Source organism: Pongo pygmaeus, chromosome 11 (assembly GCF_028885625.2).
Source record: "Pongo pygmaeus isolate AG05252 chromosome 11, NHGRI_mPonPyg2-v2.0_pri, whole genome shotgun sequence".
NCBI lineage: Eukaryota > Metazoa > Chordata > Mammalia > Primates > Hominidae > Pongo > Pongo pygmaeus.
This window is the reverse complement of record NC_072384.2, coordinates 101,161,158-101,181,206: the sequence shown is the minus strand read 5'-3', so window position 1 is coordinate 101,181,206 and position 20,049 is coordinate 101,161,158. Positions and strand designations below refer to the sequence as shown.

The following is a 20,049-nucleotide window of genomic DNA, read 5'->3' as shown; positions in this document are numbered from 1 at the left end:
TGGTTTTAATTTTTACATCTAAGCCAGATTCTTGCAAGATTATTCTTAACATAAAACATTTTTTAGGCTCGAATTATATTTTAGTTAGGTGTTTCCTGGGTACAAGGAACACAGATCCCCACAACCTAGCTTAAAAAAGTAATGACAAAGGAAAGAAATCAATATTGTTGGCTACTAGGAGAGTTGGAACTGGGACAGTGTTAAAAACTGAGGAACTGTGCTTTCATGAGTCTCCAGGTCTCCCTGTGCCATCTCTGTGCATCTGTTCTGATTTCTCTATGCCACTTATTTTCTTCATGTACATGTGTTTTATTCTCACATACTTATAAATGTCCATCAAGTTCCCAGTGTTAAGTGATTTGGTTTTTCAGTTCTCCCATTCTAGATTCTCAAGAGTCAATTTAGCTCAATTCATTTTTAAAATCTGGACATAGAAATAGCATATAATTGGAATATCCACAGATGAATCACAGTTGAGTTATCTGTGCCTATTACTTATTACTCATTATATTAATGAACATAGTTACATAGTTCATTAACTGTGGGGCTAGAGTCATATACTCCATGTATAGAGTTATACAAAAAATGACCACTGCTCCTCAATAGATTTAGTGGGCTGGGTAAGGTCTCCTATATGTCCACAGCTAGACAGTTGACATTTTTTGAGCATATTCTAAATAAAACTTGGTGTTCTTGACTCCCTATTATGCCAGGCCTAAGAAGAGATTGAAAACAGTATTCCACAAAGGAAACTTTTATCATAAAAATTGTTTCCTAAAAAAGTAGTATGTTTGTTGTAGAAATTCAGTGCTTCCAACCTTTCTCGCATAACAGCACTAACAGCAAATGATATTTGGAGGCACAATGGAATAAATAGAAGAGGATACTACAGACCAAGGACAAATACCCCAGGGCCCTAACCCTACCCTTGCTACTGGCCTTGATTGGCATCCTCAAAGGCCTGAGAGAATCAGTACTCAGCACATATGAAACCCATACCTTTTATTTATTTATTCATTCATTCATTCGTTCATTCATTCATTCCTCACACTGGGGAACTTTGCCTTATTTTTTGGCATCATGCCCTATGTTTTTCAACCTTTTTAAAATTATTGTCCGCTAATTAGCCTTTTTAGACATTTTCTCCTAATCACTTTTTCCCACCCTTAAAATTTCAGTACTACATATATGCTGCATATCTGTTTATGTACTGTGACCCTTTGGAGGGCCACAGACTATTATATTAATAATGTCAAAGTCTTTTTTCCACAATCCCTCTTGTGCCAAGATCCAGTTTTACCCAATTGGGAGAAGTATTGTACCTGTCAAGAATGCCTTCTTTAGAGAACTTGGAACCGTTAACATTTCAGTGTGTATCTTCTGTCTATTCATACATGCATGGGCACACATAAGCTTGCACCATTACGTTTATAAATAGACTTTTTGCAATTAATAATGTATCATATATACATTACTCTGTCATTAGACATTCTTCTACAATAAGAGTTTTGGCATGTATTGCCAAATATCCTCCTAAAGTTTATACAGATTACACTATTTAATCATAGTTACATTTTCCTAAAGACTTAGTTTTGGCCAGGCACAGTGGCTCATGCCTGTAATCTCAGCACTTTGGGAGGCCAAGGCGGGTGGATCGCCTGAGGACAGGAATTCAAGACCAGCCTGGCCAACATGGCGAAACCGTGTCTCTACTAAAAATACAAAAAATTAGCTGGGCGTGGTGGTGGGCGCCTGTAATCTCAGCTACTCGGGAGGCTGAGGCAGGAAAATCACTTGAACCCGGGAGGTGGAGGTTGCAATGAACCAAGATCACGCCATTGCACTCCAGCCTGGGCAACAAGAGTGAAAATCCGTCTCAAAAAAAAAAAAAAGAAAGAAAGAAATCCCAAATCCCATCTCTACAAAAATTAGCTGGGCGTGGTGGCATGCGCCTGTAGTCCTAGCTGCTCAGAAGGCTGAAGTGGGAGGAGCACTGGAGCCCAGAAGGTTGAGGCTGCAGTGAGCCACAGTGACACCATTGCACTCTAGCATGGGTGACAGAGCAAGAATTTATCTCATACACACACAAAAAAGCTTAGCATCTGAACCATCTTTAAGTGTATGGGTTCAGTGGCATTAGGTACATTCACACCGTTTGTAACCAATCTCCCAAACTTTTCTCATTGTACAAAACTGCAATTTATTCATCTGTAGATGGCCACTTGGGTTGCTTCCACCTTTTGGGTATTGCAAATGATGCTGCTATGAACATGGGTGTACAAATACCTCTTTGTGACCCTGCATTCAATTCTTTGGGGTTTATACCCATAAGTGGAAATGCTGGATCATGTGCTAATTCTATTTTTAATTTTTTGAGGAACCACCATACTTTTTGCACAGTGGCTGCACCATTTTACATATCAACCTACAGTGTACAAGGGTTCCAATTTCTCCACGTTCTTACCAACACCTATTTCCTTTTTTTAAAAAAAAAAAAAAGTAGCCCTTTTAATGGATATGAGGCGGTGGTTTTATTTTCTTTTAAATTTAACATATCATTAAATTCTCAGAGATCAGTCTTCGGACAAAAAGAAGTGTAATAGGTAGTAGTATTGCATTCTAATATATAAATAATGTATGGTTTTCTGTATTATACTTTTGGATTGTTTGTAACTTTTTATTAGTGTAACTAATGCAGTAGTGATTGATTTTGATTTAGGACTTGAGTGTTTGAATGTAAGTTTGCTGGAGATCAGCTGGTTGAACAGTATTGCCTTTTTTTTTTTTTTTTTTTTTTTTTTGAGACAGGGTCTCACTCTGTCACCTAGGCTGGAGTGCAGTGGCACAATCAAGGCTCACTGCAACCTTAGCCTCCCTGGGCTCAGGTGATCCTCCTACCTAAGCCTCCTGAGTAGCTGCAACTACAGGTGCGGACCACCATGCCTGGCTAGTTTTTGTATATTTTGTAGAGGCAGAGTCTCACCATGTTGACCAGGCTGGTCTCAAACTCCTGGGCTCAAGTGATCTGCCAGCCTCAGCCTATCCAAAGTGCTGAGATTATGGGCGTAAGCCATTATGCCCAGCCTGCTTTTTTTTTTTTTTTTTTTTTTTAACTTTTAAGGTAGCATATCCATAATGCATCAACTGGAATTTTCCAGTTTCATTTTCTTCCAATAAACTGATAACTTAGTGATACTTTTGATGCTATCTGAGTGTGGTAGGCTTTCATGTTTCTCAAATTTTCTCTGAAATCTTTTACAGTTTCTCATTCTTACCTTATTTAAAACCAGTTGTTTTAGTTAATAACTTTTTCAAGTTTATATTTTGTCTATATTTGACATTCAGACAAAAATAAATTATATAGGCCGGGCACGGTGGCTCATGCCTGTAATCCCAGCACTTTGGGAGGCCGAGGCGGGCGGATCATGAGGTCAGGAGATCGAGACCATCCTGGCTAACACGGTGAAACCCTGTCCCTACTAAAAATACAAAAAAAATTAGCCGGGCCTGGTGGCGGGCAACTGTAGTCCCAGCTACTCGGGAGGTAGAGGCAGGAGAATGGCATGAACCCAGGAGGCGGAGCTTGCAGTGAGCCTAGATCGTGCCACTGCACTCCAGCCTGGGCGACAGACTGAGACTCCGTCTCAAAAAATAAATAAATAAATAAATAATATAAATATATAGTTATACATTCTATATAATTATATATTCTAGTTGTAGTTCTATAATTGCAGTAACAAGTTCTCCATAAATAGACTTGTGCATATATGAAAACTAGATATACTATAGAAGTAGCATTGCAGATCACTGGGCTAGTGGTGAACTGGTCAGTAAATGGTGATGGGACAATTGTATATTCCCATTAAAAAAAAAGGCCCTCTACCTCCCTTTATAAACAGGTTAATTACCTTAATTATTTAAACATGAAAAGCAAATTGTAAATGCTTTTAGACAAAAATATAAGAGAATATGGTTTTGGTCTTGATTATAGAAAGTTTTCTTAGAAAATATGTAATCAAAAGAAAAGATTGACAAATTCAACTAATTAAAATTCATTGTTTCTCAAGAAAGTGAGAAGACTACAGACTAGAAGAAAATGTTGCAAAAGACATGTCTGATAAAGGACTTTTAATTCCAAAATATACAAAGAGCTTTTAAAATTCAGCAATAAGAAAAGAATTTAATTAAAAAATAGGCAAGTAGGTATTTGAACAGATGCCATATGCTTATTTGCCATCTATTTTTATTCTTTGTTACCAAGGAAAATAAACAGATGGCCAATAAGCATATGAAAATATGCTCAATATCATATCATTGGGGAATTGCAAATTAAAACAAAATGAGATACCACTATACACCTATTAGAATAGCCAAAATCCAAAACACGAATACCACCAAATACTGGTTAGGATGTAGAGCAGCAAGAACTCATTTATCTCTAGTTAATGCAAAATGGTGCAGCCCCATGAAAAACAGCTGTGCTGCTGCTTATGAAACTCAACATATTCTAACTATATAATCCAGTAGTTATGTTTCTTAGTATTTACCCAAATGAGTTGAAAACTTATGTCCACACAAAAACCTGCAGGTGGACTTTTATAGCAGTTTCATTCACAATGGCCAAAACTTGGAAGCAACAAAGAGGTCGTTCAGTAGATGAATGGATGAACAGACTGGCACATCCTGACCATGGAGTATTCAGCACTTAAATAAAAAAGAGCTATCAAGCCATGAACAAGATATGAAAGGACCTTAAAAGTATATTACTAAGTGAAATAAGCCAATCTGAAAAGGCTACATACTGTGTGATTCCAACTATATGACATTCTGGAAAATGCAAAACTGTGGAGACAGTAAAAAGACTAGTGTAAAGTCTATTTTATAAGAAACCAGGACTTTCCTTCAAATGACACCATAAAAAGAGTGTAAAGACAAGCCACAGTGTAAAGAAGATATTTTTTCTGAGAAGAAACCTGTAAAAAAATGTTCAGTGTCATTAATGGTTAAGGAAATACAAATTTAAGACACCTCTCTTCAGCTTATACCCATTGTTTGACAAAGATTAAGGAGTTTGGATAAAACCAAGTGTTGGTGCAAATACAGATCACTAGGAAAGCTTAATAAGGAGGATGGGCACACACTTTGGAAAGTTTGACACCATTTTCTAATAAATCCATTAAGTATTGACAAAAATTACATATATTTAAATGAAAAACAACAGTTTCAGTAACTTAATGAGGAGGGCATTGTTTTATATTTTTAATGTCTGGCTTCATTGAAGGCAACTGGATTTTCTTCTTCACGCATTCCATTAGTCAGTATGATAACTTGTTATCACGTCATGTCATCTCTGGCATACCTCACTGTATACTCTTGTTTGAGAGTCAAAAGTTAATTAATGTCTTAGTATTATTATGAAGTAATTTTGACCTCAGGGATCCTAGCAACCCTCAGGCCACATGTTGGAAATTGCTGTGGTAGGAAGTAGGATACTAGAAATGAATGTTCACTGTGTTGTAGGTAGCAGTTGATATTTAAAGAGGAGATTGAAGGATGTCAGTTAAGTCAGGATCTGTGAAGAAAGCTTTTTTTTTTTTTTTTGAGACTTTATCACTTTATCACCGAGGCTGGAGTGCAGTGGCACAATATCTGCTCACCGCAACCCCTGCCTCCCAGGTTCAAGCAATTCTTCTGCCTCAGCCTCCTGAGTAGCTGGAACTACAGGCATGTGCCCCCATGCCCGGCTAATTTTTTGTATTTTTAGTAGAGACGAGGTTTCACTGTGTTAGCCAGGATGCTCTCAATCTCCTGACCTCGTGATCACCTGGCTCAGCCTCCCAAAGTGCTGGGATTACAGGTGTGAGCCACTGTGCCCGGCCAAGAAAGCTTCTACCATAAAACAGCTGTTTAAATCTCAACCTCAACAATTGTACTTTTCATCTTTGCTTCAGAAAATAAATATAACCAATAAACTCCCTTTAGTCCTCCCTCCCCAGGGACAACTGTTGCTAGGAATTGAATGCATATCCCTGTAATCTAGGGTTTTGCTATGGTTTTGTATTTTTACATAGATGTCTGTGTATCTTTGAATAGCATGTTAAAACTTATATAAACAGTTTCATAGCCTGTTTACTATGTATTTCTAAATATTTTATATATAAATATAGTTAAATCTTTATGCAAGGCTATGAGGAGTACAAATCTTAAGTTTTTTGTTAGAATTTTTTTTCTGTTAATTTTGTTCTTTTTTCCTAAATGTATATTGCATTTTTTCTTTCAGAATCATTGAAAAATGGCTCTGCTACAGGTGGTGGAAATAAAGTTTATTCTTTTCAGAATAGAAAACACTCTGAAAAGATGGCTAAATTAGGTATGTTGCTTTTCTGATTTCTATAACTATTACTCATCTTTCCTAAGGTAGATTTAACCACATTCCCCGTGATTATTATACCACTACATTTCCTAAAAGAATGAAGAGAGATTCCCTATGGTTTAGGGAATAATGAGACATTCCCTAAAAGAAGTATGTTGTATTAAGCACAATTAAATTCGTTTTTTTTTTTCATGCTCAGATGTCTTCTGTTTTCAGCTAGATTATAAGCTTCTTGTAGTATGTGCACAGTCTTTGTTTTTCTTTAGTCCTCTCCAAAATATGTAGCTTAGTTTCTTTTTTTTTTTTTTTTTTAAGGTGGAGTCTCACTCTGTTGCCCAAGCTGGAGTGCAGTGGTGCAATCTCGGCTCACTGCAACCTCCGCCTCCTGGGTTCAAGCGATTCTCCTGCCTCAGCCTCCTGAGTAGCTGAGACTACAGGTGTGCTCCACCACACCTGGCTAATTTTTTTGTATTTTTAGTAGAGAAGGGGTTTCACCATGTTGGCCAGGTTGGTCTCAAACTCCGAACCTCAAGTGATCCACCCACCTCGGCCTCCCAAAGTGCTGGGATTACAGGCATGAGCCACCATGCCCGACCATAGCTTAGTTTCTTCACAAATTTTTTTGAAGTAACAAGTGAGAGTCACATGGAGATATTCTGAATTGATTAAATAAGAGTTTTGCTGGGCACGGTTGCTCACAACTATAATCCCAGCACTTTGGGAAGCTGAGGCAGGAGGCAGGCAGATCCCTTGAGGTCAGGAGTTTGAGACCAGCCTGGCTAACATGGTAAAACCCCGTCTCTACTAAAAATAAGAAAAATGAGCCAGGCATGGTGGCACGCACCTGTAGTCCCAGCTATCCAGGAGGCTGAGACAGGAGAATCGCTTGAACCTGGGAGGCAGAGGTTGCAGTGAGCCGAGATTGTGCCATTGCACTGCAGCCTGGGTGACAGAGCAAGATTCCATCTCAAAAAACAAACAAAAAAAACCCCAGAGTTTTACCCTGTATATGGAAAAATGTTGTTTATATTACAGAAAAATGCTTACATAAAATTATTAGGAATGGTCTTCTAACATTTTTCTTACTTGAGTTACCACCTATACCAATTACACTTCAGTTGCTGATTTTCAGAGAACTAAGCTGTAATAAATGACATATAACCTTAAAATTAAACTGTCAATTATTTTTCAAAATTCAGGCCAGGCATGGTAGCTCATTCCTGTAATCTCAGCACTTTGGGTGGCCAAGACAGGAGGATCGCTTGAGGCCAGTAGTTCAGTACCAGCCTGGGCAACATAGCGAAACCCTGTCTCTACAGAAAATTTAAAAATCAGGCTGGGCGCAGTGGCTCACACCTGTAATCCCAGCACTTTGGGAGGCCGAGGCAGGCGGATCACAAGGTTAGGAGATCGAGACCATCTTGGCTAACACAGTGAAACCCCGTCTCTACTAAAAATACAAAAAAAAAAAAAAAATTAGCCGGGCGTGGTGGCGGGCGACTGTAGTCTTAGCTACTCGGGAGGCTGAGGCAGGAGAATGGCGTGAACCCGGGAGGCGGAGCTTGCAGTGAGCCAAGATCACGCCACTGCACTCCAGCCTGGGCGACAGAGCGAGACTCAGTCTCAAAAAAAAAAGAAAATTAAAAAATTAGCCAGGCATGGTGGTACATGCCTGTAGTCCCAGCTACTTGGGAGGCTGAAGCAGGAGGATCACTTGAGCCTAGGGGTTCAAGGTTGCAGTGAGCCATGATCACACCACTACATTCCAGCCTGGGTGACAGAGTGAAACCCTGTCTCAAAAAAAAAAAAAACAAAAAAATCAGATGGCACTGTATTTCAATCTTGTGGTATGAGGGGGTCATCATTTTTGAAAGCAGTAAGGAAGGGAAATAATATATGTGAAAGCACTTTGAAAATTATAAAGGTATATAAATATAAAGTTTGGAAATACCAAAAAGTCAGGAACAAAAGTATAATAATTATCCACCTGGTAAATGTAATAGTTGAAAAAGAGGGCTTATAATGTATAATTATAAAACACCTATGGATATTTCTTTAGTGGTTTGTTTTTATTCAATCACTGTAGCCAATGACACATGTAAACATTCAAGGTCAAGTAAAAATGAAATATGTTAAATGTTGACACTGATGAGGAATATATGAGAAGTAATTATAAAACCTGTATTTCTGAATATAAGTTAATCAATTGCTAAAATCAGTTTAGTTTTTCTAAAATGTGTAACATTAAATACATTACTGATTTTGAACATAACATGGTACATACAATAATTTACATTAATTGTGTGTTTCTTAGTATTTATTATCTACATCAAGAAATTAAGTTTTTTTGGTTGGTTGCGGTGGCTCGCTCCTGTAATCCCAGCACTTTGGGAGGCCGAGGTAGGTGGATCACTTGAGGTCAGGAGTTCAAGACCAGCCTGGCCAACATGGTGAAACCCAGCTCTACTAAAAATACAAAAATTAGCTGGGTGTGGTGGCACACACCTGTAATTCTGGCTACCTGGGAGGCTGAGGCAGGAGAATCACTTGAACCCAGAACGTGGAGGTTGCAGTGAGCCAAGATTGCACCACTGCACTCCAGCCTGGGTGACAGAAAGAGACTCCATCTGAAAAAACAAGAAATGAAGTTTTTAAATCTATAAAAATGACTGAATCTTGTATAGGAGCACTGAGAAACCAGAGAAGAAATGCTGATGTAATTATTAGAAAGGTAAAATAGACACCAAGACCAAAATGAAACCCTAGGACAATGGTGCAGGACAAAGAAATACCACTGAAGAAAGAGGAGAATTATTATTGTAAAGTGAAATAGAACTCACAGGAGTAATCAAGTAGTAGTTCTCCATTTGGAGAATTAGCATGCTCATAACTTAAAGATGATAATGTGTTGTATTTGTAAGCGCTGCATAAAACTGGAATATTATCCTCATTCTGCGCATTTCTGTCATCACATCTGAAAGAAATACACATTTTAAAGTCATGAGAGGATAGTTTTATAGATATTTAGTCTTTATTATTATGACCATAAAATTTCAGGAACACAATTTGACAGACTGATCAGACTTTCTAAAATCTTTGTTTAGTTATGATGCTCTTTAATGAATTTCATTGACTCATTAAGTATTGTTGCTAATTGTGTTTATATCTAAATATATCAGTAAAATAGAATGCCTTAATATTTAATAAATAACATGATCTGCCAGAAAATCATATGTTATTCTGAGTGTAAATGATGATTTTGGCCAGGCATGGTGGCTCACACCTATAATCCCAACACTTTGAGAGGACAAGGCAAGAGGATCGCTTAAGCCCAGGAGTTTGAGACCAGCCTGTGCAACATAGTGAGACCTTGTCTCTATAAAAAAAAATTAAAGATTTTCATATAATTGGGCTAACCAAGATATAGGGCTAGAAATAGACTATAAGTTAGATAGGAAGGCTTTGTAAAATACGGAGAATGTATCTAGAGTAAGAAAATAAATGTAAACAAAAGAGCAAAAGTAGAAGTACCAGGTCGAGAAGAAAGTGAGGAGTTCAATCAGGCTGGAGAAATAAATGGGTAAATTAAAAATAGATTGAGATCCAGCAATCCCACTACTGGATATATACCCAAAGGGTATGAAATGAGTATGTCGAAGAGATATCTGCACTCCCATGTTCATTGCAGTATTATTTCACAATATCCAGGATATGGAATCAACCTAAATGTTCATCAACAGAGGAGCAGATAAATATAAATGAGGTAAAAGAAAATAAGTATCTTTTCAAAAAAATTAGAAAATAGATTGGTTAGACAGGACCAGATAATAGACTAAAGCTATCATTAGACAGAGACCAGTTTATTGTGTAAAATACAATATAGATGAATTAATAGAATAATGAATATAAAGATACAAAATTTATGCCCTATTTTTTTTTTGCAAGCCCACAAATAACATCATAATTTTTTTTTAAGGGTCTCACTGTATTGCCCAGGCTGGAATGTGTGGTGTAATCTCGGCTCACTGCGACTTCCACGTCCTGGGCTCAAGCGATCTTCCTGCCTCAGCTTCCCAGGTAGCTCGGGCTAAAGTCACACGCCACCACACCTGGCTAATTTTTCTATTCTTTTGTAGAGACAGGGTTTCTTCATGTTGCCCAGTCTGGTCTCGAACTCCTAGACTCAAGTGATCCACCCACCTCGGTCTCCGAAAGTGCTGGGTTTATATGCTTGAGCCACCGTGTCCAGGCCTAATTTTCTATTAATAGAGTCAACAGCCATGCCATTACATTTCATTTAATATCATCAAAAACAAATATAGGAGCAAGAAAAGAATGATAAAAACTGTACACATGCATTGAAAGTGTGCATGTAGATGATTAATACAGAGCAAAGGTCAGCCAGCTTTTTCGGTAAAGGGCCAGACAGTAAATATTTTCAGCTCTGTGAGCTAGACAGTCTCTGTTGTGACTACTGAACTTGGCTGTTGTAGCTGAAAAGCAGCCACAGACGATATGTATGGATGGTGTGGCTACATAAAACTGTACTTAAAACCAGTGGAAAGGCTGGGTTTGGCCCCATAGACTTATAGCTTGCTGACCCCTGACATAAAGAAACACTGTAACTTTTTGCCATTCATAGTCATAACTAAACAAAAAGTTATGTGTTAAATAGTGATTCACCGCTGGGCGTGGTAACTCATGCTTATAATCTTAGCACTTTGAGAGGCCGAGGTGGGAGGATAACTTGAGGCCAGGAGTTTGAGACCAGCCTGAGCAACATAGGAAGACCCAGTCTCTACAAAAATTTAAAAATTAGCTAGGCATGGTGGTGCACACCTGTGGTCCCAGCTATTTGGGAGTTTGAGGTGGGAGGATGGCTTGGGCCCAGGAGGTCAAGGCTGCAGTGAGCCATGATCACGCCAGTGTACTCCTGGGCCACAGGTAGTTGTACTAGGCATTGTGCCTGGTGCTTATTAGACATGTTGAGTCATCCAAGAGGTGTTGGAATGTCTGCCTATCTCTGTGTGCTCACAAAAATGACTATCTTAGCTGGGCACGGTGGCTCACACCTGTAATCCCCGCACTTTGGGAGGCCAAGGCAGGCAGATCACGAGGTCAGGAGTTTGAGACTAGCCTGGCCACCATGGTGAAACCCCTTCTCTACTGAAAATACAAAAAATTAGGTGGGCATGATGGCACACGTGTAATCCCAGTTACTCAGGAGGCTGAGGCTGGATAATTGCTTGAACCTGGGAGGCAGAGGTTGCAGTGAGCTGAGATCGCACCACTGCACTCCAGCCTGGGTGACAGAGCAAGACTCTATCTCAAAAAAAAGAGACTATCTTGTTCTTAATCCTCTTCAATTCTTCCTTTTTCTTCTTTTCTCCCTGGTTCCTTTGTAGTTTAATAGTTATTTAAAATCAGGTGGAGCATTTTTATGTTTCAGTATAAAACCAAAATGATCTCAGCTAAGTTGCTTTTGTTGCTTCTTTTCATATGAAGTTTTTTCCCTATCCTGTGAATCAGCCTTTAATCCAAAAATGACATAAAGAGAAGAGCAAGGACTGAGCCTTAAGTATGCCTAGAATGTTGAGGAGGCTGAGGACAGTGAAGAAGAGATGGAATAACCACAACTAGTAGCTTGGGAACCAGGATAATGTCATAAGACTCAAATGGAGGAATATCAAGGGAAGATTTAAAAAAAAACAAAACTTAGTGAATCATATAGAAGACCGAAGAGATTAAGAAAATAGAAGCAGCCAATTCATTTGTAGAGATTGTTATGAGTATCTTGGGTCAGTTTCAAGATTGGAGGATAAAAATGGGGGCGGGTTAGAAAGGTTTAGGAGCCAGTAAAATGGCTTTCACTTGTACAAATTTAACTACACCTTCTCCATTTAGAGAAAAAAAGAAAAAAAGCAGTTAATTTGGCATGTGCCCTTTTTCTCAGTGAACAGTGTCGCAGTGTGAGAGTTAACTTGGAAAAGGTAAATCTGTTTCTTCATTTGGGTTCATTTTCCACATGCCTCTCATGATGTGAGTGTGAGAGCATCATTAAAGATAACAATTATATTTTTTTATTTAAAATGGTCTCTATTATAAGTGATTTGGTCTTTGGTCTTTAGAAAAAAAAAGCGAGAGAAAGAAAATTGTTACAGTAAAAATAAAATGGCCCCTAAACAAAAGACCACTATTTCATTTATTCTCGGTTGAAGAAATGGCCATCTGTTCAACACTCTATTTTATGTATTATTTATATGTATTATAGACTTTTTGGCACAAAATAAACTGTTCACACTTTATGGAAGATTTAAAAGATTTTAAAGTATAATTTTAACTCTGCACAGTTTTCACTTGATTTTAGATCTCACTTTCTGGCCCTTCTTTCTCACCCCCCATCAAAGATGTGCCTCAACTATATATGGTAAGAAATGAAAGGAACATAAGTGGTTGATGGAGAGGAGAGTATGGTAATTAGAGAAAGCAGCAAGGTCAAAGTTAGTTATTTGTATTTTTTTTTAAAGAAATCTGTGGGTGATATGAAGGAAAATTTGAAGATGCTGGGAAGACAGCTAATAAAGGTGAAAGCAGTATTACTCCTAATATGGGTAGGATTATTTTTCTGATAAAAGTAACAGAGGTTTTTAAAGAATTTTTATAAGCGAAATAAGGTTATTTCCCTCTTTATCTACTGTTGTCCTTTAAAAGGTTTTTATATATTTCTTTGTTTACAGCTTCAGAACTAGCAAAAACACCAAAAAAAAGTGTTTCATTCAGTTTGAAGAATGATCCTGAGATTACGATAAACGTTCCTCAAAGTAGCAAGGGTAAGACATTACATTAGTTCTTTGAAAATAGTTTTCATAGTTGCTTCAAGATAGAGCATGTTACTTTTTTCCTTGTTTGTGAATTTTTATATATTTTCTTCTTTTCTGAAAATTCATTCGACAAAATGCAATTAATATTTCAACTCATGTACCTTAGTATACCCGTGTTTAGCAGTCAATAAGAGGGAAAAATATCTGTGCTAACTGAAGTTGTGCAAATTGACAGGGTTAACCAGAAATAGTCTTTAAGTCCTGTTGTCATTTGCTTGAGTTAGCCAATTATTTATAGAAGATTTGGCTTTGGGAAATACTATATGAAATAAGGCGTTTGGAGTTTGGAAGTCTTACAGATTGTGGAGCAGCTGTTTTTGAATGATCCATTCTAACTAGATTAAAAAGTGTACATTTTGTTGCTCTTTATTTATATTTTTGTTTTTGAACACCAATGTCACTTGCCGATATTTCTATTTTTTTCGTTTTTTAGAGACGGGGTCTCGCTATGTTGCCCGGGCTGAAGTGCATTGGCTATTCACAGGCACGATTACAGCACACTATTAAAGCCTTGAACTCCTGGGCTCAAGTGATCCTCTAGCCTCAGCCTCTCGTGTAACAGGGCCTGTAAGCACACCGCATTGTGTCTGGCTCCATTGTACTTTTTTTTTTTTTTTTTTTTGAGAAGGAGTCTCGCTTTTCACCCAGGCTGGAGTGCTGGAGTGCAGTGGTGTGATCTTGGCTCATTGCAACCTCTGCCTTCCGGGTTCAAGCAATTCTCCTGCCTCAGACTCCCGAATAGCTGGGATTACAGGTACCTGCCAACACGCCCAGCTAATTTTTGCATTTTTAGTAGAAACGGGGTTTCACCCTGTTGGTCAGGCTGTTTTCTAACTCCTGACCTCAAGCGATCCTCCTGCCTTGGCCTCCCAAAGTGCTGGGATTACGGGCGTGAGCCACCGCTCCTGGACAGTTGTACTTTTCAATAATCAAAATTTAAAAGGGCTCCGTTTTTCTTGTTAGAATGCTACAGAAATGCAGGAAGTGGCTGTTAAAAATGTGAGTAATCATGAAACTAATAGTGATAATCCTCTGGTAGAGAAGGAATTAATTTATAATTCAGTAATAATGTGGTGGCTTCTATGTAGAAGCTGCAACTTTGCTTTTTTTTTTTAATTTTTAATTTTTTGAATAGACACAGGATCACGCTATGATGCCCAGGCTGATCTTGAACTCCTGGCCTCAAGCAATCTTCCTGCCTTGCCTTCCAAAGTGCTGGGATTACAGGTGTGAGCCACCATGCCCGGCAAACTTTACTTTTAATGAAACTAGACCACAATGAAAAGTGAAGTGTCCGTAGTAAGTCATGGCTTTTTGTTTCATTCTTTAGGCCATTCTGCTTCAGACAAGGTTCAGCCGAAGGTAAGCAATTGACTAAAAAGCAAAAGCCTTAGTGTTACAAGTAAGACATGATGAAAAATTGCCAGAAATTCAATGAAAAAAATTGATCTCTTAGTTTATGTAGTGCTTTGTAATTTACAGATATTTGGCAGTTAAATACCTAACTTTTAGATGGAGAATTTGAGGTTCAGAGAGGTAAAGTGACTTGTGTGAGTTCACTTGACTAGGAAGGAGAACAGCTAGAAAATGAAGCCAGGCCTCCCAGACCCAACTGTTGTGCTTTTTCTGCTGTGTGTAGCTGGCCTGAAACTTTTTGGGGTTTTGCTTTTATGTATCATGTTCTGTTTCATTTGCAGGGGGAAGAGGGCAGTGTTGTGCAGTTTGATCCCAAGATGCATTAGATCCATTACTCTATCTTTTTATCTCCTCCTTTGTGGGGTTTTTTCTTTGTTTGATTGTTTTTGAGACGGAGTCTTACTCTGTCGCCCAGGCTGGAGTGCAGTGGCGTGATCTCGGCGCACTGCAATCTCCACCTTCCAGGTTCAAGTGATTCTTACACCTCAGCCTCCTGAGTAGCTGGGATTACAGGTGTGTACCACCACACCTGGCTAATTTTTGTATTTTTAGTAGAGGCAAGGCTTCACCATGTTGGCCAGGCTGGTCTTGAACTCCGGACCTCAAGTGATCCACCCACCTGGGCCTCTCAAAGTACTGGGATTTCAGGTGTGAGCCACCACGCCTGGCCTCCTTTGTGTTTTTGTGGTATAATTTTCTCATTATGCCTTTTCAAGTGGTGAGTGTTCCATGAAAGGGCCATATATGCAAAGCATCCCCCAAATGCCAAAGGAGCCAAGAAACCAAAGGACAAGGCAGACAAGTTTAGTTTGTCTGTAAAGGGTATTTTATTAGAGACAGAAGCATGGTCTTGGGCAGCCACAAGACAGGTAGCTCTCTGCACTGTTACTCCCTAGACCCACGGCTTACATACCATAAGGAAAGGGTATACATGTTCCAGCAAGATAATTAAAGGCAACCCTCTTTAATTGTCAAGACGGCAAGAATGCTATATGCATTGTAGCCAGTAATTAGTGTGATAATATCAAGGTTGACATGTTCTTTCACAGAAGGCAGTACATAAAGTCGGAATCAGGAGGCATTCATGAGACTGGGGCTAATCAGAAGTTAACATGATGGATTAGCATCCAAGATGGAGTCACTTTTGTCTCCACAGTCAGTATAGACATTTAAGGTCATGGTTATATAGCCTGTGCAGGAATGTCCTATTTAGACAAGTCTAGGTATGGGATTAGACATGCCAGACTTTCATTTGTCTTTAATAATGCTTTTTTCTTATGTCTTGTGTGTTGTATCACTATAAAAGGAAAAAAACTCATTGCCATAATCTAATCAAGAATTTAGATTATTCTTTCCCAAGTTATAGATTATAACCCATTAGAAGATATTGTCAACTCTCCCAAAAAACCAGAAAAACCTGTTGATGAAACAAAGCTACCTATCACAATAAGAGACAACATCGTTGTGACAGAATCTTACTGTACTGACTTAGAAAAGCAAGTTCAAGAGAAAATATGTATAGGGCTTGGGGATCCTGGGCTCAAGTGGCTTAAAGCAGGTTTTTCAAGATGGTAAACTGATTGGGATTGGGCAAAGTTAGGGACATGATATTTTAGGATTGGTAGACACAGTGAAGATCGTGTCTAAAAGTGTATCTTGATAACTAAACTGTTGATAAGATAAGCTGTTTGCCCTAGGAGTAATCTCTTGTCCTGATAGGGAGAACAGTTTGCCCAAATGAGCAAACTGTCAAGAGAGATTAGTTTGCAGAAATTTTCTATAGCAAGTAGGAAAATTATTTATTAGCGTTGTCTTTTTGAGCAGGAATTTTCTGCAATGGTTATTTTGACACAGGTGTGAATTATCAGACTTAAGCTGTGTAGATATATATAAGTTATCTCAATACTCAATCTTGAAATCAGTTTAATAGGACATAAACTGCATTTTTAACAAATGAAGTAGAACAGAATTTTAAATTTCTGTATTATAATTTTTTTTAGTTATATATACACGTGTACTGGGTCAAGATGACAAAATGTAAAAATTTTTGAGGATCTTGATCAAAAAAGTTTGAGACATACTGTAATTCCATTGGTAAGGGATTATTAGCTCAGTTATTAGATCACTATTCTTTTTTTTTTTTTTTTTTTTCCCCTGAGGAAGAGTTTCACTGTGTTGTCCAGGCTGGAGTCCAATGACGTGATCTCGGCTCACCGCAGCCTCCACCTCCCAGGTTCAAGCAATTGTCCTGCCTCAACCTGTTGAGTAGCTGGGATTACAGGCATGCACCAGCACGCCCGGCTAATTTTGTATTTTTAGTAGAGACGGGATTTCTCCATGTTAGTCAGGCTGGTCTCGAACTCCCGACCTCAGGTGATCTGCCCGCCTTGGCCTACCAAAGTGCTGGGATTACAGGCATGAGCCACTGCGCCCGGCCTAGAGTACTATTCTTAAAATCAAATCAGATTTTAATGACACCAGCAATCTATCACAAGACAATAAACTTAAATTTTTTTTGTCATATTGTCATGTTGACAAAATCACAGGGTACTTCAACTTTTTTCTCAGTACTATTAGAAATTTACAGGTGTATAACAGTGGATGTTTTAATGTGCTAACAACTTATGGTATTAGAGTATTCTATAAAAAAACAGACTTTGTACTTCTATAAAAAGTTACAATTTTTTAAATACAGAAAGTAAGAAAGTGTAAATCTCTCTCTCCTCAAAGAATGTAATACTTTAACACCAGTAAATTTCTAACACATTAAAAGGCCCACTGCCATATACATAGGGGTGCCTGTTCCCTTTCATACTTATGATTGCTACATAATACTATCTTTTAAAAAAATACTCCATTGGGCTGGGCGCTGTGGCTCACACCCATAATCCCAGTACTTTGGGAGGCTAAGGTGGGCAGTTTACTTGAGGTCAGGAGTTTTGAGACCAGCCTGGCCAACATGGTGAAACCCTGTCTCTGCTAAAAATACAAAAATTAGCTGGGCGTGGTGGCACGCGCCTATAGTCACAGCTACTTGGGAGTCTGAGGCAGGAGAATGGTTTGAACCCAGGAGGTGGAGGTTGCAGTGAGGTGGAGTGAGCCGAAATCACGCCACTACACTCCAGCCTGGTGATGCAGTGAGACTCTGTCTCAGGGGGAAAAAAAAAAAAAAAAAAAATATATATATATATATATACACACATACACACACACACACACACACACATATATATATACTCATTCTACTAATCTGATAGGTGGAAGTAGTTCAAAAGGCTGATATACTCATGTTTTTTCTGTACATAATAAAGTATATACATACTTTACAAATAATGTAGAATTCGATTTCTAGAATCACTCTAGTAATCCTTTGGAATTTGTTTCTTTTGTTATACCCTTTTTTTGTTCCAAATAATTCATTTGTCATAATCTTCTAGTTCTAGGAACTAAGCTCATCTAGTTCTAATGCAGTCTATTGAAAGCAAAATATTTTTCTTTTTTTCTAGCCTCTTTCACTCAGATCAGTCATTAACTTCCATGTTATTATTTAATGCTTTTTCTATTTTTAAACAGAACAATGACAAAAGTGAATTTCTGTCAACAGCACCTCGTAGTCTAAGAAAAAGATTAATAGGTACGTATTTCTTTTTACATGACGTTTTTATAAAAAGTAACATCTAAACAAGAGACAATAATAGTTAAGTATATAGGTTCTAGACTTAGACTGCTTGGTGTTTTGAATCTTTGGCTTTTAGTTGCAACACTTAGCACCATGTCTTTCACATTGTAGTCAGTGTATATTGAAGTCAGCTAAAAGGTCTTTCCAATGAAATAACATGCCTTTTAATTGTTTTGAGACAGTTTGGAAATTATTCTATTGATTTATTTGGAAATTTTATAATGAAATAATATTAAATATTCATAGTTGTACTGAATGCTAAACAAAATCAAGTAAACAGACATGGCTTCTGCCTTCTAGGAAATTAAAAATCGTTTCAGATTTTTGAATATTTAACTTTGGGGCAAATGACTGGACCTTTATATATCAGGAAGATGTCAACACCTTCCATAATGTTGACCCTTGACAATAATAGTATTAGCCAACATTGTTAAATTCAGCCTAACATCAGGGCTTCATACTTCATAGCCCTTTCTTTTCGAGGTACAGATTTCATAGAGTTGTTAAAACTGTATTTTTAATCACCATAAAGTTGGTAATGCTAAATGATTTGGTATATTAAAGCAGTAAAAGATCTGTATAGTTGTGATTGTTATTTCATGTCAACTATATCCCATGTCTTATGTTTTCTCCTCATTCCAAAGATGGGTTGTTTTTTAGAGAGAAGGTGAACTTCCCTCTTCCTTCTTAATCACCACAAAACATATATACCTACATGGAAGAAGCATACATGTAAAGAAGGTAGAGATACTTTCTGGTACCTGCCACCACTTCTAACTGTGCATGTACCATGAGCAGCAGTCAATGCACATCTGAATCTGCTAAGCTATATATGCCCACAAAATCAAGCCTTTTTTTTTCTTTTTTTTAATGTCTACATTTGTTACATGCTGACTTGGGATAATCCTCTGCAGTATATCTATTGTTCAGAATAAATATGCTGATTTGTTTAAAGTTTTTTCACTCATATTTTGGAAGTTAGCTTTTAAAAACAGTTTTATGCCTGTTTAGTGTGAAACTGGCTTTATTCTTATTTGATAAATGTAAAACTAGCTATATTATTTCTGGGGAGTTGTAGGGATGAGGTTGTGGTTTGTTTAAAAAGATAATTCTTCAACTCTGGGATGGTGTATGTGTATGTATTAGTAATAATTATAATCATAAGTACCATTTATTGAGTGCTATATTAGTTAGTGTGACATTTTCAGTAGGCAGCAACAGAAAATTCTATAATGGTAGTTTAAGCCATAGATATTTAAGTATCTCACATCAAAACAAGTATGGAGATGCAAGTTCCATGGTTGATGTGACTTAACAGTATCTTTAAGGACCCAGATCCTTCCTATCTTTTACTCTGCCACCAGCATTTTTCATCTTTAGGTTTGATACTTCATATTGCAAAATGGCTTTCATAGCTTTAAACGATGGGTATAAATAGGGGCTTTTCTTCCATAATTGAGGAAAATCTTTCCCAGAAGCTGCCAGCTATTTTCCCTCAATTCATTGGTCAAGGGGTCACATAGTCAACCATAGTTGGAGCGGAGGCTGGGAAAGCAGGTACCTAGAAGAGGAAAAAGGCAGTTACCATGATTCATCCCCTAGGATGGGGCATATGGCCATATTTTGCAAAATTGGAGTTCTGTTAGCAAGGAAGAAGGAAGGAGAACGGTGTTAGGTATGATTAGCAATTTCTATCACAG

General features: G+C 37.9%; 1 protein-coding gene across 3 annotated transcripts in view; it reads left to right on the top strand.

Annotated features, from left to right (window-relative positions):
* Nucleotides 1–20,049, top strand: part of ORC2 (origin recognition complex subunit 2) — a 54,493-nt gene that overhangs the window by 7,910 nt on the left and 26,534 nt on the right. For 2 of the 3 annotated variants that reach the window (XM_054476838.2, XM_063648331.1), the window contains exons 5-9: nucleotides 6,281–6,370; nucleotides 12,741–12,800; nucleotides 13,111–13,203; nucleotides 14,585–14,616; nucleotides 18,244–18,304. In XM_054476838.2, coding sequence (XP_054332813.1) covers nucleotides 6,281–6,370; nucleotides 12,741–12,800; nucleotides 13,111–13,203; nucleotides 14,585–14,616; nucleotides 18,244–18,304 — 336 coding nt within the window. The remainder of the gene's footprint in view (nucleotides 1–6,280; nucleotides 6,371–12,740; nucleotides 12,801–13,110; nucleotides 13,204–14,584; nucleotides 14,617–18,243; nucleotides 18,305–20,049) is intronic. The other variant, XM_054476839.2, reaches the window with a different exon arrangement.